The sequence below is a fragment of the Schistocerca americana genome, chromosome 1 (assembly GCF_021461395.2).
Source record: "Schistocerca americana isolate TAMUIC-IGC-003095 chromosome 1, iqSchAmer2.1, whole genome shotgun sequence".
Taxonomy (NCBI): domain Eukaryota; kingdom Metazoa; phylum Arthropoda; class Insecta; order Orthoptera; family Acrididae; genus Schistocerca; species Schistocerca americana.
Window position 1 is genome coordinate 129,067,403 of NC_060119.1, and position 26,376 is coordinate 129,093,778.

The window sequence follows — 26,376 nt, forward strand, 5'->3', positions numbered from 1 at the left end:
TCTGTTTTAAGTTGCTACCAAAGATCACGAAATGTTCATTACCGATTTACTTCAAATTTTTACACAATACTGTAACAAGCGTTCGGGCGGACATAGGCTACACATTTTAAATGGTGTATAATTATATACAGGTCAAAAATGTTTTACATCACCTCGGTTCCGAGACTTCCGGAATGTACAGAAAATTGGAATAGAGATCAACATGAACATTATTTCCGCCCTTTTTATTGCTCATGAAAACCAAACATTGCACGTTGTACCACCATACAGCAAGACCTTCAGAGGTGGTGATCCAGATTGCTGAACACACCGGTACCTCTAATACCCAGTAGCACGCCCTCTTGCATTGATACATGCCTGTATGCATCGTGGCATACCATCCACAAGTTCATCAAGGCACTGTTGGTCCAGATTGTACCACTCCTCAACGGCGATTCGGCGTAGATCCCTCAGAGTGGATGGTGGGTCACGTCGTCCACAAACAGCCTTTTTCAATCTATCCCAGGCAAGTTCGATAGGGTTCGTGTCTGGAGAACATACTGGACACTCTAGTCCAGCGATGTCGTTATCCTCAAGGAAGTCATTCACAAAATGTGCAGGATTGGGGCACGAATTGTCGTCCATGAAGACGAACACCTCGCCAATATACTGCTGATATGGTTGCACTAACGGTCTGAAGATGGCATTCACGTATCGTACGCCTTCCATGACCACCAGCGGCGTACGTCTGCCCCACACAACGCCACCCCAAAATAGCAGGGAACCTCCACCTTGCTGCAGTCGCTGAACAGTGTGTCTAAGGCGTTCAACCTGACCATGTTGCCTCCAAACACGTCTCCGACGATTTTCTGGTTGAAGGCATATGCGACACTCATCGGTGAAGAGCACGTGATGTCAATCCTGAGCGGTCCATTCGGCATGTTGTTAGGCCCGTCTGTACCGCGCTGCATGGTGTTGCAAAGATGGACCTCGCCCATGGACGTCCAGAGTGAAGTTTCGCATCATGCAGCCTATTGCGCACAGTTTGAGTCGTAACACGACGTCCTGTGACTGCACGAAAAGCATTATTCTACATGGTGGCGTCGCTGTCAGTGTTCTTCCGAGCCATAATCCGTAGGTAGCGGTCATCCACTGCAGTAGTAGCCCTAGGGCAGCCTGAGCGAGGCTGAAATCATCAGTTCCCGTTTCTCTGTATCTTCTCCATGTCCGAGCAACATCGCTTTGGTGCACTCGGACACGCTTGGACACTTCCCTTGTTGAGTGCCTTTCCTGACACACAGTAACAATGCGGACGCGATCGAACCGCGGTATTGACCTTCTAGGCATGGTTGAACTACAGACACCACGAGCCGTGTACCTCCTTCCTGGTGGAATGACTGGAACTAATGGGCTGTTGGACCCCCTCCGCCAAAGAGGCGCTACTCATGCATGGTTCTTTACATCTTTGGGACGGTTTAGTGACGCCTCTCAACAGTCAAAGTGTCTGTGTCTGTGATACAATATCCACAATCAACGTCTATCGTCAGGAGTTCTGGGAACCAGGGCGATGCAAAACTTTTTTTGATATGTGTCACTAAGTAAAAGGGAAACATTGTTACCAAAAATCTCGATGTTCTTCCTTCTTACATAGATAGTTTTAAACAAAAATTGTATACACAACTATGTGCTGTTTTGTTTTCTTCCTCGGAGCCGGGTTTAACAGAAAACAGGAAAGTTGTATTTATGGCTTATCGGCTTATGATTAGAACACTACTTGGCATAATGGATCATCCGAAGCGTTTTAATCCTACCGTTTGCAGATGACAACCATGTGAAATACTGCCATTGAAGCTACTATCCTCACATATCCAACAGCAGTAGATGTCTGTTATATCCCGTATACAATGATCCCCAATCAGTTTACCCATTCTCTTTAAGTGAATTCCATTCCCAGTCAATGATTCGTTGACAATAACAGTAATCAAGGCTAAAGGAGAGGGCGGATAAGAGAAATGGACATAGAGAGGGAGAAGGTGTGGTTAGACAGAGGAGTCAGGAGAAAATGGACAGACAGAGGGGGGAGTAGGCGATGGACAGAGATATATATGTATATATATTAGAACGTATATTCACTTCCCATATATACTTAGGAATTGTGAAGCACTGCTCAGTTCGCAAGGTCACGTGCCTACGTGCGTTGTTTTTTCAGCAAGACAATGCACTACCCCTCCATCTCTGAATTATGTCAGAGAGGTTGTAGGAGCATTTCACGGATGCGATTGACCTCACCCCATACGTTTTGGGCATTATCTGGAGTATTTTGCGCGCTTTTGACTCGGATCAGACCAATCTGCGAGACTCGTAGACTGCGGTTGTGTGGTCAGGGGTCAGGATGGCTCCCAAACACTTCCGACGTCCCGCGGACTCCGCGTCGAGAGTCACTACCGTTATCTTCGCGTAATAGACGTAGGACCTGAAGGTAGTTCGGCAATGAAAATTTCTTCAAGCAAATGAATTCTGTCTGGCTGTCACTGGATGAAGCGCTACGAAATTTTAAAATATGTTCGGAGGTTAGCTCGGAAGAAATAACCTATCAGAGGATTCGAGTTTTGAAAGCGATCAAACTTTTTGGACACGACAGATATTTGGGTAAGGCTATGAGATATCAAGAACGATGCTGGTGTTGCAGGTGATCCAGCGCCGTGGGGACTACGGAGACAGCCCTCTCAACTTCACCCGCACGTGGGACGAGTATCGTCACGGATTTGGCGACCTGGACAAGGAGTTCTGGTTCGGCAACGACTTCCTGCACAGGTGAGCCAGCGTCCAACCTCCTTCTAAGGCACCACTCTCAAGTTGACACTCCTGTTTTGCTTGCTGCATTGTGCATTTTTATTGTAGTTTTATTATTACTGAAACGCCCGCTAAACCCGCTGGCCAGAACAGGTAATAGGATTGTGAAAAGAGCCAAGGGTTGAAGTCAGTTTCTGCTTCTAATTGTCATTTATTGTAATCTAGCAACTCTTTCATGGCTGAAAGCCTCCAACGAGAAATATTAACAAGGTAAAAAAAACTCCAATTAAGATAGCAATAAAATAATTTAAAGAAACAACAAATGCAAGGTGCAATACCAATTGGCGGAGGGTATAAAACGACTTTCTTTTAATAAAATAATATGAATATTTATATATGTCTTTGGAGAGAGAGAGAGAGAGAGAGAGAGAGACTGATTTTTGATTGAGATTTTTACTTTAAGTCGTAACTGGTACCTGAATTTTGGTTGCTGCCTCCTTGAATGATCAGGTAGCTTTTCATACCTAGTGGACCACTGTTGTAAGTAAATAAGATCAAACGGCAATCTGCTTTTCGTGAGAAAAGAAGATTGCTTAGCACACCAACTTCCTTCAAACTACACGTCCTGCTACATCAAAATTGGTCAGTGGAGTTCAGCACCATACTATTGTACAAGAATATAATCCAATTACTGTAATTAAGAAATTATGAGAAATTGTTACTTATTGAATGAAAACTATAGAGAATGCATTTCTTTTCCTGTATTTTAGTGAACTTTGTACACTTACAATTCTGTCGATTGATAGACGGCAGCTGTGCTTCACTTCACTTCAAGTACTTTTTGAATCACATTTACATTTACGGTATTTACATACATTACTGAGCTTCTCACAACAAAATCAGGCACAAATTAGTTAAAGAAAAAAGCGGCGAGGCACACATAACGTTGCAAGGGCCACAATCAAACTTCAAAATTTCAAAATATATTACCATTATCTTTAAAGGCAGAATGCCGCAGTGTTTAAGCTTGAAAGATAAATTTAAAAATTAATTTGCAAAATTTTAAGAAACAGACAATAACCATGAGCCTAAATTTTAAAACAGCTGACAACAGATAATTAAACACCGGTGGCACTCAGAAGGCCTCCAGGGAGGTCGGTCTGCCCTCCTTCACTTAGGTGAGACAGGTGGTGAGCCCAACTATACTTGGTCCGTCGGAACCCAACCAGGGGTCAGCCACGGACTGACTGACACAACAACTTGCTTCCCGTCAATCAGTATATGAGAACCCCAACCGGCAATGTTACAAACGTAATAATCCACAATGGAGTATGTGTTAGTTGTTAAAAAGACAGCATGCTGGACAGCGACAACATGTGAGGAAAGGATGCTGCCTGAGATTACGTTAGTGGCCAGGGCAGGTAACCGGAACACTAACGGCCACTAGGCAGAAAATTCCGCTGGTACACTTGAATTTGAAACACGGAAATAGTTAACTCGCTCAAAAGAACACTGCCTGAATTTACGTTAGTACCCAAGGCAGGTAACCAGAACAATGACGGCCAAAAGACAGAAAATTCCACTGGTGCATTCAAATCGTAGTCGACCATGGCGGCTAAATCTCAGCAGTAGAACCACCCGGTGTTGCTCACCGGTAAACCTTCCCATCAGCAAACCACCGAAGCGAACCACCACAACATGAATAGACGTGGCTTGGGTAGTTGAAAGCACTACTCAACTCTGACGTCCAGAGTCGGCGAACCACGAAGCTCGTAGCGATCGGACAGCTCCACACACGCTCCAACACTGTGCAGGGACTGCCAGCGGCCCCAGCCGACTGCACCGCGCGGAGATAGCTTCCCTCGTCCGCAACAACCGACCAACTCACTCCAGACCCCCTTGCCGGAAACTATATGCACCAAACCAAAGATGGTACACAGCGCAAATATCGATACACATCACTGCTGCCACACGTAGAAGGAAGAAGAACCACGACGAAAACGCGACAAGGGCGGGAAACCAAACACAGACAGACAGCGAAGTTCACGAATACGCATAACTGGGAGAGAGCACGGCTCAGCTATTATTATTATTATTATTACTCCACATACAGTGGTACAATAATATTATTCATTCGCCATTTGATCATTTTATACACTGACTATTGGCCTGTGTCAGCTTCTGATGGGTAGTGTTGGGAATGTGGGAGGACAGCGTAGTTTATCTTCAGTCAGAAAGATTCCCAACAATTAGTAATAATGTGATATATTTTTAAATATGAAGGAGTATTCAAATGGTTCAAATGGTTCTAAGCACTATGGGACTTAACATCTGATGTCATCAGTCCCATAGACTTAGAACTACTTAAACCTAACTAGCCTAAGGACATGACACACATCCATGCCCGAGGCAGGATTCGAACCTGCGACCGTAGCAGCCTCGTGGTTCCGAACTGAAGCGCCTAGAACCGCTCGGCCACCACGGCCGGCAAGGAATATTCAACTTAAATTATGCTTCTTCTTGTGAAATGTCTAGCACAATTATTACAATCCTCTAAAATACTCAAGTCCTGCCACTGTGCCTCTGAGTGATACCTACGGTAGAGATCAGTGCTGGCCTACAACGTCTACAGAGCCTGAGTCTCGATGACGACGAACGAGCAGTGCAGCCCGTAGACTCGGCGGTAACTGGACACTGTACACGACTCCGCACACTGAAAAGAACTGTCTGCCGTAGCTCAGTACTCCTGTATTTAACGAGGCATCGACCACACACGTGATGCTGATGGATTGGCAGCTACGGCCTCTGGCGGACCTCAGTATAGTTTGGTTATAACCAGGAATAAAACAACAAATATATCACCGTTCTACGGTTTATTGTGTCAACACTAATACAATTAATTCTGTTACCAAGCGCCAAGATCTAGATGAACACTTTATGGAAAATTATATAAATTGATGGTGGTTATACCAATGTGCAGGAAGCGCAAGTGAAATGCAGAGTTCCGACGGAAATCACAAGTCCGTTGCCATAGCATTGGGATTCTACACTACTGGCCATTAAAATTGCTACACGACGAAGACGACGCGCTACTACAGACGCGAAATTTAACCGACAGGAAGATGATGCTGTGATATGCAAATAATTAGCTTTTCAGAGCATTCACACAAGGTTGGCGCCGGTAGTGACACCTACAACGTGCTCATACACACACAGCAATTGACCAGCGTTGCCTGGTGAAACGTTGTTGTGATGCTTCGTGTAAGAAGGAGAAATGTGTACCATCACGTTTCCGACTTTGATAGTCGGATTGTAGCCTATCGCGATTGCCGTTTATCGTATCGCGACATTGCTGCTCGCGTTGGTCGAGATCCAGTGACTGTTAGCAGAATATGGAATCGGTGGGTTCAGGAGGGTAATACGGAACGCCGTGCTGGATCTCGATGGCCTCGTATCACTAGCAGTCGAGGTGACAGGCATCTTATCCGCATGGCTGTAACGGGTCGTGCAGCCACGTCTCGATCCCTGAGTCAACAGATGGGGACGTTTACAAGACAACAACCATCTGCACGAACAGTCCGACGATGTTTGCAGCAGCATGAACTATCAGCTCGGAGACCACGGCTGCGGTTACAGACAGGAGGGCCTGCGATGGTGCACTCAACGACGAAGCTGCATCGCGGTGTAGCTTGCTGTCCAGGTTTCGAGAGGGTGCGTTTCTGGATGAGGTATCGAATATATTGCTTCCCCCTACTTATACCTCTCGAGGAGATCACGAATGCAAAATTAGAGAGATTCGAGCGCGCACGGAGGCTTTCCGGCAGTCGTTCTTCCCGCGAACCATACGCGACTGGAACAGGAAAGGGAGGTAATGACAGTGCCACGTAAAGTGCCCTCCGCCAGACGCCGTTGGGTGGCTTGCGGAGTATAAATGCAGATGTAGATGTAAATGTACTAAAGTATGTTTTTATTCTTCATTTCTGCATTGCATTGAGTATTATTGTAGGTTTATGCGTTATACTTTGCTGATACAGCTCCTTTCTACGGGTTTCTCTACAAAAATTATTTGCACTTCCAGTTTTGCACTTGTGAAATTAGGTGATTAATGCTGAAAGATCCATACATGGTATCAGGTAATACATACCTTCATATATCTATAATCCTGCACGAATTAAAATTTCAAATTTTTAAACTTCCCTGTTGAGAACCCTTTGGCTTCCTCTCACTGCACATTTATTTGAATTTTAAATCATCATTTTGCAAAAAGTACTTTCTCCCAGAACATTGCTCCCTACCGTGACAGCCAGTGCACGTTTGCGTAGTAAGGACAAAGTACTGTTTGAATATTACAGCAGTCCCTAGCCATTTTAAAACATAACATAGTTCAACTTGTTTTTCCTATCTTAAATGATAATCAAACCAGACTCCTAGAAACCATGTGAAAGATACAAGTTTGAACATGGCTGACGTTTGCAGACCGTATACACAATTTTGAAAAATAAGTAAAAATCAGCCAACCGGTTGCATAGGTTTTCTTTATACCTTGACCAGGTTTCGTCACCTCTAAGGGTGACTTCATCAGAAGGTAAGGTAATTACATGAAGAACATATCGTGAAAGATGTACACTGAATTTAAGAGCTGAGTTGCTCAAGTCATACATTAAAATATAAAACATAATGATCTTCAAAAGGTCAAACATTAAAACATAAGTAACACCGCTGTGGTGTGAGGAGACTCCTCTCTCCTCATCTTATCCTTTCTCCTCACACCACACCGGTCTTACTTACGTTTGAATGTTTGACCTTTTGAAGAACATTATGTTTTATAATTTAATGTATGACTTGAGCAACTCAGCTCTTAAATTCACTGTACATCTTTCACGATATGTTCTTCATGTAATTACCTTACCTTCTGATGAAGTCACCCTTAGAGGTGACGAAACCTGGTCAAGGTATATAGAAAACCTATGCAACCGGTTGGCTGATTTTTACTTATTTTTCAAAACGTGTGAAAGATGTTTTTTGAATGATGCAGAACTTTAATTCAAGGATTGTATTGCCTCTAGACTTTGTACATACGTTTTCCACTCTAATCAATACTATTCGCTTCTCATTAACACCACGTAGTCGTCTCTAGACGATATTTCTGCTGTTTATCTCTCGGAAACATTCTGCTGCTAACCGGCTTCAGTGTGACCTTTAATTAAATGGCTAGTATCATTTGCGAACAACACTAGGTGATGTATTTTATAACGAAAACAATGCACGGGTACCTAAAAATTGAGACACAATAGGTTCTCTTTTAGTCTCAGCTGTCCGTGAACTTACTGACATCAAAAGTACCTGAAGCTTTTAGATCGACCTACAAAATTCTGCTAATGCGACCAGTTTCCTTACACCTCCATTACGTCTGTGAAATATTACTCCTGTGCTCGAAATGATATCTTGTACAAGAACACGTGTAGCATATCACTGTCTGTGTAATGGTACCGTCAAATAACCACAAAATTTTCTCAGTGAAATTTAGGCGCAAGTTGTCTATAAAAGCAATGTCAAAAGGCCATGCATTGTGGCTGCACTTATCTAGTACAATATATCAGGAAAGTTCATTCGTGTTGTACAGTTAGTTGCTGTTATTTCTGTTTGTATTTTATTCTGTTGACATGCTTCAACACTCAGTTTCTGGGAACAGCTATCCGGAGATAAAATTCTTTGTAAACTTTCCTTGCTTGATTTCGTTATTGGGTTATGGTCCACTGAAGATACTTTACGTCGAGGCATTCATTTTATGTCACTACAGATGTAATGAGTTCCTCCTTGGATGATATGCAGTTATGTCTAATTTTCTGCATAACGCACTGCAGGGTGTAACGGCGTTGAAATTTATTTCTTGAAGAAAAATTCTATGACTGACACACTGATTGTTGCCATCCACAAGACCACTGACCACCCCCATATTTAGGCGTTGTTGTCCGTTCTGTCAGTGACTCGCACGCTTTTGTCATTAGCACTCGGCACGTTCGCTATAGTTCCCCAGCATCGGCATTGTACCGGCTGACTGCAGCAAACGAATAACTTGATATTGGGACACCATAAACTTTGGTGGGTTTGACCATACTCTTAGAGTTCTGGGAGGATTTCAGGATCTTTCGAAAATTTCTCAGACAGTTCTTTAGCTCTTTTTTCGCCTGTGATTACGAGCTTCGCCCACCTAAATCCGCCATCGTGGAGGCTTAGGAGCGATACAGCATTCAGCTCGTCACGGTCCATACTCCTCATGCGAATATGACTCGTAAACGACAGCTGAAAATTGAAATCTCTCTTAACAAAAATGAGCATCTGTGTGTGACCTATACTCATTCAGTTACTGAGGTCCTAGAACAGTCAGCGAGGGCAATAGCCGCTGGAACAAATTAAAGGATGTCGCTTCCCTGCGTCGAACATGGGCTGCTACCCGCTGCTGTTTACGATGATGAAATAGGCGTGGTCAATGTTTGAGCTGTCCATTCGGAGTGCTAATGGCTTTCCACACTGAACCTCTCACACAACTAATGAGTAATGCTGGACATAAAAAGCAAGGAAGCAATATACACTCCTGGAAATTGAAAAAAGAACACATTGACACCGGTGTGTCAGACCCACCATACTTGCTCCGGACACTGCGAGAGGGCTGTACAAGCAATGATCACACGCACGGCACAGCGGACACACCAGGAACCGCGGTGTTGGCCGTCGATTGGCGCTAGCTGCGCAGCATTTGTGCACCGCCGCCGTCAGTGTCAGCCAGTTTGCCGTGGCATGCGGAGCTCCATCGCAGTCTTTAACACTGGTAGCATGCCGCGACAGCGTGGACGTGAACCGTATGTGCAGTTGACGGACTTTGAGCGAGGGCGTATAGTGGGCATGCGGGAGGCCGGGTGGACGTACCGCCGAATTGCTCAACACGTGGGGCGTGAGGTCTCCACAGTACATCGATGTTGTCGCCAGTGGTCGGCGGAAGGTGCACGTGCCCGTCGACCTGGGACCGGACCGCAGCGACGCACGGATGCACGCCAAGACCGTAGGATCCTACGCAGTGCCGTAGGGGACCGCACCGCCACTTCCCAGCAAATTAGGGACACTGTTGCTCCTGGGGTATCGGCGAGGACCATTCGCAACCGTCTCCATGAAGCACACCGTTAGGCCGTCTTCCGCTCACGCCCCAACATCGTGCAGCCCGCCTCCAGTGGTGTCGCGACAGGCGTGAATGGAGGGACGAATGGAGACGTGTCGTCTTCAGCGATGAGAGTCGCTTCTGCCTTGGTGCCAATGATGGTCGTATGCGTGTTTGGCGCCGTGCAGGTGAGCGCCACAATCAGGACTGCATACGACCGAGGCACACAGGGCCAACACCCGGCATCATGGTGTGGGGAGCGATCTCCTACACTGGCCATACACCACTGGTGATCGTCGAGGGGACACTGAATAGTGCACGGTACATCCAAACCGTCATCGAACCCATCGTTCTACCATTCCTAGACCGGCAAGGGAACTTGCTGTTCCAACAGGGCAATGCACGTCCGCATGTATCCCGTGCCACCCAACGTGCTCTAGAAGGTGTAAGTCAACTACCCTGGCCAGCAAGATCTCCGGATCTGTCCCCCATTGAGCATGTTTGGGACTGGATGAAGCGTCGTCTCACGCGGTCTGCACGTCCAGCACGAACGCTGGTCCAACTGAGGCGCCAGGTGGAAATGGCATGGCAAGCCGTTCCACAGGACTACATCCAGCATCTCTACGATCGTCTCCATGGGAGAATAGCAGCCTGCATTGCTGCGAAAGGTGGATATACACTGTACTAGTGCCGACATTGTGCATGCTCTGTTGCCTGTGTCTATGTGCCTGTGGTTCTGTCAGTGTGATCATGTGATGTATCTGACCCCAGGAATGTGTCAATAAAGTTTCCCCTTCCTGGGACAATGAATTCACGGTGTTCTTATTTCAATTTCCAGGAGTGTATGAGTTGAGCTTCGCATGTGCAACAAGATCACGCAGCAGCACGTATCGTCGGAGCTGGACAGTCAAGTTCATTTCAATCTCACTGGCAACACTAGTTCACAGAACTCGTAGTGCAGCAGTAGGTGTGAACAGCATTCAGCTCAATGAAATCGATTCGTGCCATTGTTAATATGTTCCATTTGACAAGTCCACAGCAATTTCTTTCTCAAAAATGGCTCTGAGCACCATGGGACCCAACTGTTAAGGTCATAAGGCCCCTAGAACTCAGAACTACTTAAACCTAACTAACCTAAGGACAACACACACATCCATGCCCGAGGCAGGATTCGAACCTGCGACCGTAGCGGTCGCGCGGTTCCAGACTGTAGCGCCAGAACCGCTCGGCCACCAGCGGCCGGCAATTTCTTTTTCCAACGAGCTAGTACTCCATGTCAAATGAAGTCAACGGAACGTTCCTTCCTCATTTATTTAGTTATGAACTCCATCCTTGTAGCCTTAGCCAGAACCAATCACGTCTGTAAGTCTGATCTCGTTTATCTATATGCGCCAGTGTTATTCATATTATAATCAGCTGTTTCGCTGCGTGAATCTCGAAAATGTGATGCCTTACTGGAACAGACAGTTTCTGGAAACCAGTTATGGTTCGAACAACAAACGATATCACTACGTAATTCATTCTCTCGATGGTAGTGCCAAAGTAATATTTCCTCCTTTCGCTATATATTATTATTATTATTATTATTATTATTATTATTATTATTATTTGCGTCGAGACCCTGTATGATCACCCAAAGCATTCTGCCTCATTTGAGTGTTCTTTCTGATCTTCCACGTTCCTTTTTTTTTTTTTTTCTCCGTGGTGTCTCTTCCTATCTTCAGTCCACTTTGTCCCTGGTTTCTTTGGGACTTCATTCTCTGACCTCACATTCCACTTGTGTATCTCGTCCCTGTATACATTTCTGTCTTCAATTTCTATTGGATCCATTTTTGCTGCTTCTAGGTCCAGTTTCACTTATGTTATCCACATTATTGTTGATTTGGCCCCTTGTATGTATGTTAGAATTCTCTTGGTGAGTCGTTTTGGTGATAGCCTGATGATGTGCTCACACAACTTCAACCTTCTTTTTCTGGCATCTGCTGCTACGAAACTTTCTGGCAGATTAAAACTGTGTGCCGGACCGCGACTCGAACTCGGGAGCTTTGGCTTTCGCGGGAAAGTGCTCTACCAATTGAGCTACCCAAGCAAGACTCACGCCCCGTCCTCACAGCTTTAATTCCGCCAGTACGTCGTCTTCTACCTTCCAAACTTCACAGAAGCTCTCCTGCGAACCTTGCAGAACTAGCACTCCCGGGTAGCTCAGTTGGCAGAGCACTTGCCCGCGAAAGGCAGAGTGAAAATCTCATTCTGGCAATGGAAGGCGGTTCCAGTATTTTCGTCTTGGGAGCGATATCAGCGATATACTGAACAGTTCCCATTCAGTCAGTTTGTGCGGCAGTAACCGGAAACAGACCTTCCGTTTACTCTAATCTTTCCGAACGAGGCGGTTAACACTGTCCTTGCTAATGCCCAAACCCTCCCATATTCATCAGAGGCATTCAAATATTTCGTGTCGGTATCTGCCACACATGGTTGATATTATCTGACGTTATGTTTGTTGAGAGCTAATGTGAAGCGTCTTTGACGAATAATTTCTCGGTCGAACCATGCTTTTTTGTGAATATCACACTATAACCACAGCACCGGTCTCCGACTGATTATTTCTAACGTGTGAAGCCAGTCTTCAGTTGCCAGTGACCTGCTAACAAGAGAGAGAAGAGCAGCGAAAAGGTATCAGAGCTCCTTCTTGTTCTGCAAGTGAGAAACTCCCCTTAAAAGTGCAAGAATCTGCAGTAATCAACGGCATGGGGATGCAGTAAGAAATTCGAAGAAACTACTGCATTAATGACAAGGAAAGTGTATTCACAGTTTTCCTAGACTCCAAGTGTTGAAGCAACCATGAGAAAACGACTGAAAAAAAGGGTAACGTCCTACGAGACGGAGCGTGAATGTCAGACGTCTTGGGTGTAGTAGTGAAATTAGAGAACTTGTAAAGGGAAATGCAGAGGCTCAATCCAGATACAGTGGGAGTCAGTGAAGTGAAATAGAAAGTAGATTAGTATTTTGCTCAGAATTCTTACTAGAATTGATAGCAGATCAACGCCAACGACAACAAATTATTTACACATACTTCCTGTGTAAGCAGAACATGAGAATCTAGAAGGATTTGTGAGAATACTGAACGGGTACTTCAGTATGCAAAGAGAGACGACATTCTAATAATCATGGTAGACTGGAACGCTGTATTAGGTGAAGAAATGTAAGGCAGAGTTATGAGATTGTATGGGTTCAGCATTAGGAGTGAGAAGCGAAAATGGTTTTTTTAGCTCTGCAGCAAATTTCAGCCAATAATAACAAACACGCTGTTGAAATTCAGTACAGTGGTAGACATGCTTCGAAAAGAAGTAGTTACAGGAGAACATGCTAAGTGGATTCCATCGTGATGAAACAGAGATCCCGAAACCCGATATTGATTGTGAGGCATCCCGAGGAATGCACACGGACTCAGATTACCATTGATGAAGAGTAAGATAATCGTCACGATGTATCAACATACAAGATGAAGTACTGAGATACAACGGCGGTGTGCGTTAGAATATGTGTCAGACTGTAAATTCTGCAATGACGGATATTTTCAAAAAGGGTAGTCACGAAAGCTGGATACACAGTTATAGGTATAAGAAAGGTAACTGTGAAGAAATTATTGTATCGGAGGAAAAATTTCAAGTGATCTATAAAAGAAGGAAATACCAAAATATTTAGGAATGGAAAGGAATCCAACATTGTAAGTCCCTCAGAAATTAAATAAATAAAATAGGCAAGGAGGCTAAATCGAAGTGATTGTGAACATTTGTAAATACATACAATAAGAAATTCTCCTATATTTCGATGTTATTTATCGTAGCTCAGATGTTCCATTCTGTTTATACTGAGCTTAGCTGTGTTAAATTCACATCCTGTGAGCACTTCTTTCAAATACGCGATTAATATTACTATGATATTGAGACTATAACCCAATAGATACAAAAAGAGTCTCCCACAAGATATTCGTGCAAGATTATTGAAATTCTCATAAAACAGATAAACGCTACAGGTGAAGATGGCTAATATGTAGTATTACAAGAACCGAAAGATTACAATAAGAACACAAGACCAAGAGAGAAGTCCTCGGATTAAAAGGAGCGCCCGTTAAGAATGTAGTCTTTGTCCTGTACTGTTTAGCCTGTATATCAAAGAAGTAATGACTGAAATAACAGAAAGTTTCAGAACTGGAACTACGAGAGTAAGTGGATTACTATCCCCAAACTAGTTATAAAATTTTATTGTAATCAAATATGAAACTTTCAAGAACATCATTTTTCAACATACTCTCCTTGTGTTTCAACGTATTTGGTCCATCGTTGTACAAGCTTCCTGTTGCCCTCATAAAATGTTCTCGATTGAGCTGCGAGCCAGGAATGCACCGCTTCTTTCAGTGCTCCGTCCGTGGCAAATAGACGGCCTCTTAATTCCATGTTTGAGTGGATCAAACAAGTGATAGTCAGAAGGGGCAAGATCGGGACTATATGGAGGATGATCCAGTACTTCAAATTTGAGTTTTTGGAGCGTTTCAGCAGTGTGGGCAGCTGTATGTGGACGGGCATTGTCTTGCAACACAACACCTTGTGACAGCAATCCTCGGCGTTTGCTTCGAATTGCACGCTTTAGCGTGGCAGTAAGCATCTCACTGTAAGGTACACTGTTTATTGTTGTGCCCCATAATGTTTCAGTACCGAACCTCGTGCGTCCCAAAAATCCGTAAGCATGAGTTTTCTTACGGACGGTTCGGTCTTGAACTTTTTCTTGCACGACGAATTTTGATGTTTCCATTCCATACTCTGCCGTTTACTCTCCGGTTCGTAATGATGGATCCATTTTTCGTCAACAGTAATTATCCTGTCTAAGAAGCTGTCCACTTCGTTACCATAGCGATCCAAATGTTTCTTGCAGATGTCCAAGCGCGTTTGTTTATGCAACTGTGTGAGTTGGTTTGGGACCCATCTTGCACAAACTTTATGAAACCCAAGTCTGTTGCGGATGATTTAGTAGGCAGAACCGTGGCTAATTTGAAGACGATGTGCCACTTCGTCAATAGTTAATAGCCAGTCTAAGAGAATCATTTCCCGTGAAGGCTGAATGGTTTCTTCATTTGCGGCGGTAAACGGTCGTCCGGATCCTTTATCGTGCGTAACACTTCTGCGACCATTTCGGAATTTTTCAATCCCCGTTGTGGCAAAACACTGTTCCGGTACTGTACCGGAAGTCTTCGATGAACTTCGGCCCCTGATACGCCTTCCGACCACAAAAAACGGATCACTGAGCGTTGCTCTTCTTTGGTGCAAACGACAGCGGAGCTGCCATGACTAGCAGCACGGCAGCTATAACGAAACTAACCTAGCAGCTTAAAAATTGCAGAGATATAACAACAAATAAACAAAAATGCTTCATCAACGTAAAACGATATTACCACCAAAATAAACAAAAATATAACCAAACTGCGGATAATAATTGACTAACCCTCGTATTTGGGCTTGAGACTGGAATTATTTGGAATTGAAATCGTAATTAAATTCAAAGATGAAAAAATATAGGTCAGAGACACGCTGATGACATTGCTATCCTGTGTGAACATGAAGAAAAGTTATAGAACTTATTGAACGGAATGAGCAGTCTCCTCATTACAGAATATGCATCGAAATTAGTTCAGTACAAGCAAATATAAGATCAGCGACAAAATAAACATGAAAACTGGAAAACACGTAGTAGGCGAATCGAAGGAAATCTTCCGAGTGAGGTGGCACACTGGAATTTCACGTTCGGTAGGACGGCGGTTCAGATCTGCGTCCGGACATCCAGATTTCGTTTTTCCGTCATTTGCCTGATTGGCTCCAGAAAAATGCACGGCTGGTTTCTATGGAAGGACACTGCCGATTACCTTTAGTAACTCGAGTTCGTGCTCTGTTTTGATGACCTCCCTGTAGACTAACCTTACTTCATTCCTTCCTTTGACTGAAATGTGCTACCTTGGAAGGAATATGTCGTATGTCGGAGAAAGGAAGGTAGGCTTGCGAAGTAGACTAGCACAGGAAAATAGAACATCCCTCAGTGAAGGAAGATTACTGCTGCCTGAATCTGAGGATGGAATTTCTGAGAAAGAACATCTGTAACACGTTATGGTGTGACAGTGAATCACCAACTGTGATCAAAATCAGACAAGAAGAGAAAGGAAGCGTTTGAGAAGTGGCGTTCAGAAATGTATTCTTGGTTCTATCGTCGAGGAAAGGAATATTTGGAAGAAACTAACTAGCTAGAAGGGACAAGATGGAAGGACGTGTTTTAAGACATCGAGGAATAACTTCTACGGTACTAGAGGGAAATTGTACTGGGTGAAAATTGTTGGGGAGGACAGAGATTGGAATACACACAACAAATAATTGAGGACTTTCGGTGTGGTAAAGCTACTGCCTCCGTTCGAAAAACCATTAAGACTCTGTTGCTTTCTTCCGTCACCTCACAGAAGAACAACTGTGACCACACAACGCTACAATCGTCAGCCCTTGCCTACCGGTTCTTTGATTGCTCGGTGACTCATGAAATATTGGTTTACTTTATCACATTAATGAATAAAAGATTCACTTAACTTTGACACACGTCTTTGCCACAGGAGTACCAGGATGATTGACAACTGTCACTGACTTGCAGAGCATCACTTGATGCACTGGCTAACAAACTCTTCTCTTGAGATACAATGAATAAAGAAAAGTGTGAAGTTATTCACATGAGTACTAAATGAAATCAGCTAAATTTCGATTACGCGATAAGTCACACAAATCTGAAGGCTGTAAATTCATCTAAATACTTAGGGATTACAATTACAGATAACCTAAACTGGAACTATCACATAGATAATATTGTGGGTAGAGCAAACCAAAGACTGCGATTCATTGGCAGAACACTTAGAAAGTGCTACAGGTGTACTAAAGGGACTGCTTACACCACGCTTGTCCGCCCTATTCTGGAGTATTGCTGTGCGGTGTAGGATCCGCATCAGCTGGGATTGGCGGATGACATCGAAAAAGCATAAAGAAAGGCAGATCGTTTTGTATTATCGCGAATCAGGGGAGATAGTGTCACAGACATGATACGTGAATTCGAGTGGCAATCATTAAAACAAAGGAGTTTTTCCTTGCGACGGGATCTTCTCATGAAATTTCAATCACCAGTTTTCTCCTCCGATTGCGAAAACATTCTGTTGGCACCCACCTACATAGGGAGAAATGATCATCACGATAAAATTAGAGAAATCAAGGCTCGCACAGAAAAATTTAAGTGCTCGTTTTTCCCGCTTGCCGTTAGAGAGTGGAACGGTAGAGAGACAGCTTGAAGATGGTTCATTGAATCCTCTCCAGGCACTTTATTGTGAATAGCAGAGTAATCACGTAGGTGTAGATGTACTAAAGTACAAGTTCATCAGAAACTGTAACAACTCTTTGGTCCTACACTGTGATGCTGACTCCTTCAGGTGAGGTCATGAACTGGGCTCAAGCTATTGCATGCTCGATACTAAACTGACCTCTGGTGTGAGGACACTGCTGTGCTGAAAGGGAAGGCATGGTATTCAGAAGCACTTCTCATACGTCATTGCGGACTACAGCGAAACCCCGCTAACGTCTACGGTATTGATGTGTGTTGCCACGATCTCTGGACGATACCGCAGGAGCTACAAAAAACTCGTGTAAATTGCATGTACATATTAGGGTGGTCCTTATTTTTTCGAATTTCACGCACAACCCCATGTCTTTTTCCTTTTTCTGTAAGAAGATTTTTAACTTTGTTGGAAATGAAGACGAAGGACCCGTGCCACAGTGACCGAGAATTTGCGTCATGTCACTTTGTGTTGTTTATTACTGCTTAGACACATGCTTGACTGCTATCATGCTCCAGAATGAAATTTTCACTTTGCAACCAGGTGTGTGCTGATATGAAACTTCCTGGCAGATTAATGAGGCCCGAACTCAGGACCTTTGCCTTTCACAGGCAAGTGTTCTACCCACTGAGCTGCCCAAGACTCATGACTCAAGACCTGTTATCACAGCTTTACTTCCGCCAGCGCCTCACCTTCTGTCTTGCAATCTCCACAGATGCTCTCCTGCAAAACGTATGGGACTGGCGCTCCTGGAGGGAAGGGTGACATGTCACCTCAAGATTTTTGAAGCCGTTTTGGCACCAAGGTAGTAAGTGTTCGAATCCTAAAATAAAGAAACCTTACTTAAGAAATCTAAATTTATCCTTAACTTCTTCAGCGTGTCCAAACTCTTGGTTGAAATGAACTCATCACTTCACTGATGACTAGAAATTTCATTCCAGAAACGTCACCAAGACTGTGGCTAAGCCATGTCTCCTCAATATCCTTTCTGTCACGGCGTAAAGTAAAGCGCCGGCACGCCAGTCGGGAATGAGAGAGCAGAGAGGGCTGTGAAGAAGACGTCAGCCAATTGCACACTGGCCGACTCCTCTCCAGGACGACAACGCGACAGCGAAGAGAACATTAGCGCTGCTACCGACTGACTGCGGTCTGGCCGCACGTGGGGTCTTGACCCCTCCACCGTCCTCCACACCTATGACTCCCTCATCCGCCCTATCCCCTGCTATGCCCATCCCGCCTGGATCACTGCCCGTCGTACCTTCTACAAATCCCTTCAAATCCTGGAATGCCATGCACTCCACCTCGCCTATCGCATCCGCCTCCCCTCCCTCACCAGGATCCTTGACGACTTAATTCCATTCCCACACCTCCTCCTTTTCCTCGAACAGATACAGATCCTTTACACCTCCTGCAAACTTGATCCCCCTCACCCACTTGTCTCTCCCATCCTTTCCCACCCCCGTCCACTGCTGCACCTGTACTCCCACATCCCACCCACTCTCCATCTCTCCACACTCCATATCCTTGCTCAAGGTGGCTTCCGCTAACTCCCCCTCCCTGATGAATGCCCTCATCCCCTCCATCTACCCCTCCTACCAACTTTGATCATCCCATTCCTCCCCCAGTGTTTTTCCTCCAGGGCGCCCTCTTTCCCTTCTCTCCCTCCTCCCTCCCTCCCCTCCCCCCTGGGCTTACACAACCCCTCCCTACCCTCTCCCCTCCCCCTCTCTTCTCCTCTCCCACTAGCATCAACACCCTACCCCTCTCCCTCCTACCCACACCTCTTCCCTTTGGCAGGTCCCCGGCTTTGTGCGTGAACAGTCCACCTTCGTGCGCCGGCGGTCGTCGCCAGTGCTCGTGTGTGTTTTCGCGTCAGTGCTTCAGTGTCTCCCTGTTTATGTACCTCCGTTCACGTGTGTAAACTCGTTCTTCCCCGTTGTGTACAGTGATGAACGTTTTTTATTCAAACAGTGCGCCCGTGAGCGGCTTCATTTATTTTTATTACGTCTGTCTCCCGTTTTTGTCCACCACGTTTGTTTGTTTTTCTGTCTTTCTGTTTCCTGTATGTGTTCACTGTGGCCGAAGAGCGGCGCAGATAGGCCGCTGCCGGCCTACCTTTATTGTAAAGGTATTAAAATAACAATAAGGAAAATAAACTGGCCGCGACCAGTTCTACAGCAGGTCAAGACTAGCAACTAGTACAGAAGCGTCAACACTCGTTACTTGCTTGTACATTACATGTAGCTCAATCTTGGAATTGTTATACTGAAGAACATTGATTATTTTGCATGTCGCCCTTTGCTTGCGACACACCCGTGTAATTCTCAAAATTAAGTATTGTCATTCACTTTTCGTAATAAAACTCATAAATACGATCTGTATGAACTACTTGTCTAGCGATCCGAGAAAGCAGGTTTCCTAGACACCCCATATTCGACGACTAGGCAGGATTCACCACTTCCTTCCAGGAGTGCTACTCTTTAAAGTTTCGCATGAGAGCTTCTGTGAAATTTGTAAGCTAGGAGATGGGGTACTGGTGGAAGTAAAGCTGTGATGAATGGCTGTGAGTCTTCCTTGGGTAATTCAGTCGGTAGAGCACTTGCCAGTGAAAAGAAAAGGTCCCGTGTTCGGATTCGGATGGGGCCCACAGCCTAATCAGCCACATACTTTCATATCAGCGCATTCTCCGCTGCACAGAGATAATTTCATTCTGGAATACGATAGCAGTCAAGCACACGCATAAACAATAATAAACAACATGTAGTGACATGACAGAACTTCTCGGCCACTTAAGTATGGGTTTCTCGTCTTCAATTTCAACAAAATAGGTCTTAAATTAAGAATTAAAAGAAAAGAAAAAACAAGGGGCGATGCGTGAAGAAACACGAAATTTGAACAAAATAAGAAGCACCCTAATTCAAATATTCCCTGTGCATGTTATTAATCTAACATTTGTATGACAAATTCAATCGCAAAGAGGCCTACACAATAGACCACAAACCAATATCAATTACCTATGGCCTCGAGTCGAAGTAGTTTGTCAGGCAAACACATAAAAATGCTCTTAGTATCTTCACTACCTCTTCTTAGCGTATGTCGTGTTAGTTTCATAGTGTCAATTGTCTGACAGTGTATTTACTGGCTAAAATCATCGTGATACGTCATTTAGCTTCCCTGGAATTCAATCTCAGCAAAACAAGATTCTTCGACGATTTCTTATTTCTACATTAATCAGAAGCTGTCAGATAAGACGGAGTATTTATTGGTTTATTCAGTTATCGCTAAGAGAGGCGTTATATCCGACATGCTAAATAAAGAATCACTCGATTTTGACCTCTTGGCACAAGATACGTAAATGCACATTTCAAGATAACCGCGATCTAATGTTATACGATGAACCGCCGTCTTCACATAGTCCGGAATTATCATCGTAGTCGCTTTCTGCTGCACGTCTTCATAATAGATTTCAGTCCAGGAAGAGAGAGAGAAAGAGAGAAAATGAAATTATGAACTATCAGTGATGTCGATATCGTTTTCTCGCAACTGACATATTATTTGGAATAATTCAAAAAAAAAATTCCAGGAGCATTTACCCATTTTATTTCTCGTACCGCCGCGGAGATAAGTAACAAGATAACAGTTTCAGTGGAATTGAGAAACAGCTGAAAACGCTAACATTTAACAAAGTTCTAGGGCCAAATAAAATCGCTATCAGATTTTATAAGGAATTTGGGTCGCAGATATCCTCTCTTTTAACCATTGTGTACCGTAGATCCCTGAAACAAAAACGTTTGCCTAGCAGCTGCTAGAAAGCAACGGTCGCACGTGTCTACAAGGAGGGTAGAGAAGTGATGGTGAGTATTTATGCAGAGGTAGATGTACAGTTGATACATAAAACTACCATCCAGCATCTTTGACATTCATCTGATGTGGAATCTTAGGACATGTTATGAGCTCGAACATAATGAAAGACCTCGAACAGAATGCTCTCCATGCCAATCAGCATGGGTTCCGCAAACATGGATCATGTGAAACGCAATTCACGTTTTTCTCACATGACATGCCTAAAGCTGTGGATGAACGCATTGGTGTGATATAACTTCACTTCCGAATACCATTTGATTCGATACCACACCAATTTCTATTAACGTAATTACCACCGTATGGCACATCAAATGAATTCTATGACGGGATTGAGGATGAGAACGCAACATCTTAACTTGGAAAGAGTCATCGTGATATTTAAGGCCAGGCGCGCCGCAGCGAAGTATTTTTGGACCTTTCTTTTCATGTAGTGTTTTGCTGGCCTGACAGACAACATTAATAGTAACGTCAGAATTTTTGCAGATTATTCATTTGTCTATAATGAAGTAATATCTTAAAAGTGCTGCGCAAATATTCATTCAGATCTTGGTAAGGTTTCAAAGGAAACCAAGATGACAGCTTCCTTTAAATGTGCAGAAATGTAGCATTCTGCACTTTACAAAACGAAATAACGTAGTATCCTCTGCTGCATTGTTATTGTGCTACAGTTGGAATTGGGCAACTGAGTGTAACAATTTGTAGGAATATGAAATGGAATGATCGAATGAGCTAAATTTTGAATCATTGTTAGGAGTTGGAAAAATGAAATGAATCAACAGAGGAGGAAAATACTCATGCGAGACATCATAGGACATTGCTGAAGTGTGTGGGACCCTACCGCTACGGTCGCAGGTTCGAATCCTGCCTCGGGCATGGATGTGTGTGATGTCCTTAGGTTAGTTAGGTTTAAGCAGTTCTAAGTTCTAGGGGACTGATGACCTCAGAAGTTAAGTCCCATAGTGCTCAGAGCCATTTGAACCTTTTTGTGTGTGTGTGTGTGTGTGTGTGTGTGTGTGTGTGTGTGTGTGTGTGTGGGACCGGTACCAAATAGACTAACAGAAGATATTGAAAATATACAAGGGAGGGCAGCACGAATAGTAACAGGTTGGTGTGAGTCACGTGAGAGCATCGCTAAAATTCAGAAATAGCTAAACTGACAAACGCTTGAAGGTAGACGTCAACTATCCCACGAAAGCCTACTTACTGTATTCCGAGAACCAGCTTTGATTAATTCAGGAACATGCACCAACATCCTAGGTATCGATGGAATAGGGATCGCGGAATTGTGATCAGACTAATTATAGCATGCACAGAGGCATTTAAACATTCTTCCCGTGCCCATATCCGAATTCAACGGGAAGAAACTTAAATAAGTGTACAATGAGGTGTCTTCATCTGGTTCTATTCGCCAACAGACATGCTCTGTCATGGTTGACACTGTTTGATGTCTCAGATGCTAATTACAGCGGCATTAGGATATTAAGATGGTTTTTGGTCTACTGAAACCGGTTGTTAGTTACAGCTGTGTTGTATTGCGATCAGCTCTATTAAAATCTATACACACAGAAAAGTGTTTGTGTGTAAGTATATACACTGAAGAGCCAAACAAACTGGTACACCTGCCAAGTATCATGGAGGGTCCCGGAAGTACGCAGAAGTGACGCAGCACGACGTGGCATGGACTGCACTAATGTCTGAAGTAGTGCTGGAGGGAAATGACACCATGAATCCTGCAGGGCTGACCATAAATCCGTAAGAGGGGGGGTGGAGATATCTTCTGAACAGCACATTGCAAGGCATCACAGGTATACTCAGTAATGTTCATGTCTGGGGAGTTTGGTGGCCAGTGAAAGTGTTTAAACTCAGAACCACTCTGGAACCACTCTGTAGCAATTATGGACATGTAGGGTGTCGCATTGTCCTGATGGAATTGCCGTCGGAATGCACAATGGACATGAATGGATGCAGATGATCAGACAGGATGCTTACGCACGTGTCATCTGCCAGAGTCGTATATAGACGTATCAGGGGTCCCATATCACTCCAGATACACACGCCCCACACCATTACAAAGTCTCCACCAGCCTTAACGGTCCCCTACTGACATGCAGGGTCCTAGGATTCATGAGATTGTCTCCATATCCGTACACGTCCACTCGGTCGATACAATTTGAAACGAGACTAGTCCAACCAGGCAGCACTTTTCCACTCATCAACAGTCCAATGTCGGTGTTGATGGGACCAGGCGAGGCGTAAAGCTTGTGTCGTGCAGCCATCAAGGTTGCACGAGTGGACCTTCGGTTCCGAAAGCCCATATCGATGATGTTTCGCTGAATGGTTCGCTCGTTGACACTTGTTGATGACCCAGCATTGGAATCTGCAGCAATTTGCGGAAGAGTTGCACTTCTGTCCCGTTGAACGGTTCTCTTTAGTCGTCGTTGGTCCCCTTCTTGCAAGATCTTTTTTTCCGGCCGCAGCGATATCTGAGATTTGATGTTTCGCCGGATTCCTCATATTAACGGTACAATCGTGAAATGGACATACGGTAAAATCCCATCGCTGTCTCGGAGATGCTGTGTCCCAACGCTCATACGCCGACTTAAACACGTTCAAATTCACTTTAATCTTGATAATCTGCCGTTGTAGCAGCAGTAACGATCTACCAACTGCGCCAGACACGTGTTGTATTATTTAGGAGTCGCCGACCGCAGAGCAGTATTCTGCCTGTTTACATGTCTCTGTATTTGAATACGCGTGCCTGTACCAGTTTCTTTGGCTCTTCAATGTGTGTATGTATGTATGTGTGTGTGTGTGTGTGTGTGTTTGGATGTATGTATGTTCCACATCTCCCCCTAATACCCTGGTCCTATTAAAGGGAAGGGGGTAAGAATGAAAAAGAAGTGTAACCCACGACGCGTGAATACCCAGATTTTATTCATCGAATATTTGAGAATGAGAGTGTTTATTTGGTTGCAACAAACTTCACTTTCAAGCCTATACGAAACTTCTTCTCGCTGACAATTTCCGCAAAATGATGAAATCAGGTAGTTTATCGCTTATCATATTTTTGCTGTTCATGCAGTGAAGCTTCAGCATCCGTCAGGACGATCTAATTTAATACTTCTTTAGTACTCACTGTATTCGTGGCACATTTTGCAGGCAATATTCACATATATCACCGAATGTGACTGCAAAATTATATCATTATTCTCAAGTAGTTCTGGAGATATGATGTCATAAAAATTATTGAGGTACTGTAAACGAAAGTGCAGGGCGAAATTCGCTAAAGACACATGAACTATGTTAAGAAATATATGTAAAATACGTTAAGTATAAGCGAAATAGTGTGACATTTGCGTAGGAGGGTAAAGCCACGGGTAAAAAGCTCTTCCTGAACACCTGGAGTAATTTACATCAAATTTGGTACATATTCTACTTGCTAGCTGGAAATATATACTGTGACAGTCAGAAACAGCAAACACCTGTTGTGGAAGAGGTTAGGAGAAGATGGGCAAAGAGAAGGGAGATGAGGAGTTGGACAGAGAAATAAAAGGAAGAGATCCATAGGGCGAGGGAGGAGGAAGAGATGTATAGACAGAGAGGGGGAAAGGAGCGAGGGGGAGAAAAAATGGACAGAGAAATGGAAGAAGAGGAAATGGACCTAGAGGGAGGAGAGGAAGAGATGGTTGGATGGGAAAGAAGCAGATGGACAGAGGGGGAAGCAGCAGATGGAGAGAGAAAGGAAAGAGTAAGGCGATGAAGAGAAGGAGATAAAGAAAGGAAAGAGGAAGGTGGACAGAGGGCAGAGGAAGAAGAGATGGACGTAGAGAAGGTGGGAGTCGGAGATAGAGAGAGGGAGGACGAGGAGATGGACAGAGAGACGTGTAGGAGAAGGTGGACTAGTAGAGAGGGAGGAAGAGATTGAGTTAGAGGGAGTGAGGATGATAGAGGGAGAGGAGGGGATTGACATAGAGGGGGGAGGACCAGATGAGCAGAGAGGAGGAGGAAGAGATGGATAGAGAGGGGGCCAGAAGGTGGGAAGGAGAAGATGGACTAATGGAAGAATGGAATAAACACATGTCCAGGCAATGCTGGGTACTTAGCTAGTTTGTAGTGATTGATTCAGATCTCTGTGTCTTTTTCACCTCACGATGCCAGGTTTAGCAAACATTCAGAATTTCACAATATTTATGACAACCGAGTAAGTGGGTATCGTCGGAGGAGATCTCCACCCCCTCGTACTCTTACGGATTTATGGAAAGCCGTGCAGGATTCATGGTATCATTTTCCTCCAGCACTATTACAGACATTAGTCGAGTCCGTGCCACGTCGTGTTGCGGTACTTCTGCGTGCTCGAGAGGACCCTACAGGATATTAGGCGGGTGTACCAGTTTCTTTGGCTCTTCAGTGTATGTCGGATGCTAATTATGCGGGCGCAGCCCCGAACCCTCCCGAAACCAGGTAGGTAAGCAGGTAACAGGACCGAATCCTACCAAACTGACAACGCGACAGAGCATTGTGTGCGCTAATGACCACAGCTGCCTGAGCCCACTTCGCAGTTGGCGGCAGATGTTCATTATGTTATCAACACGCTGAATATGGAAACCAAAGACGGGACAAAGCGTTTATTAGAAAATAACACCGAGAAAAAAAGCGATCATATTTTGTGACTCTGCAAACCTTAAAACATTAACACAGTGTGAATCTATATATGTTGATGGTCCGTTCAAGTGCTGTCCAAAGTTGCACATGACTTGTACACAAAAAATGAAATTGTAAGGTTTCTGTCGTACATATTTGGTTTGCCAATGCCCCCTTCTGATATGGTTGGCGACTGTTTTGTTGACGATTTCATGGCAGAGATACCTTCATCGGAAAAATTGCAAGCCTTTTGTGACTATTTAGTAGAAACTTACATAGAAGAGAATGCACTCTTTCCTCCATCTATGTGGGCAGAACTAAGTTGTAACAGACAGCGAACAACTAATGCTTGCGAAAGTTTCCATACCAAATACAATAGCTCTACTCCTCCAGTCCTGACATTTAGCGATTTCTTGAAGTGCTGAAACAAGTTCAGCTCTATTCTAAAATTACAATAAATTCGTCGAAAACGAAGAAAAAGGAAAGAAATTGCCCACACTTGAAATTTACGGAACAGCAAGTGGCAAACTTCGAAGCT

At 44.2% G+C, this 26,376-nt stretch overlaps 1 protein-coding gene across 1 annotated transcript in view; it reads left to right on the forward strand.

The window, feature by feature from the left end:
* LOC124605649 (angiopoietin-related protein 6-like) overlaps positions 1-26,376 on the forward strand; it is a 941,284-nt gene that overhangs the window by 837,813 nt on the left and 77,095 nt on the right. Inside the window, exon 10 of the mRNA XM_047137517.1 lies at positions 2,669-2,793. Coding sequence (XP_046993473.1) covers positions 2,669-2,793 — 125 coding nt within the window. The remainder of the gene's footprint in view (positions 1-2,668; positions 2,794-26,376) is intronic.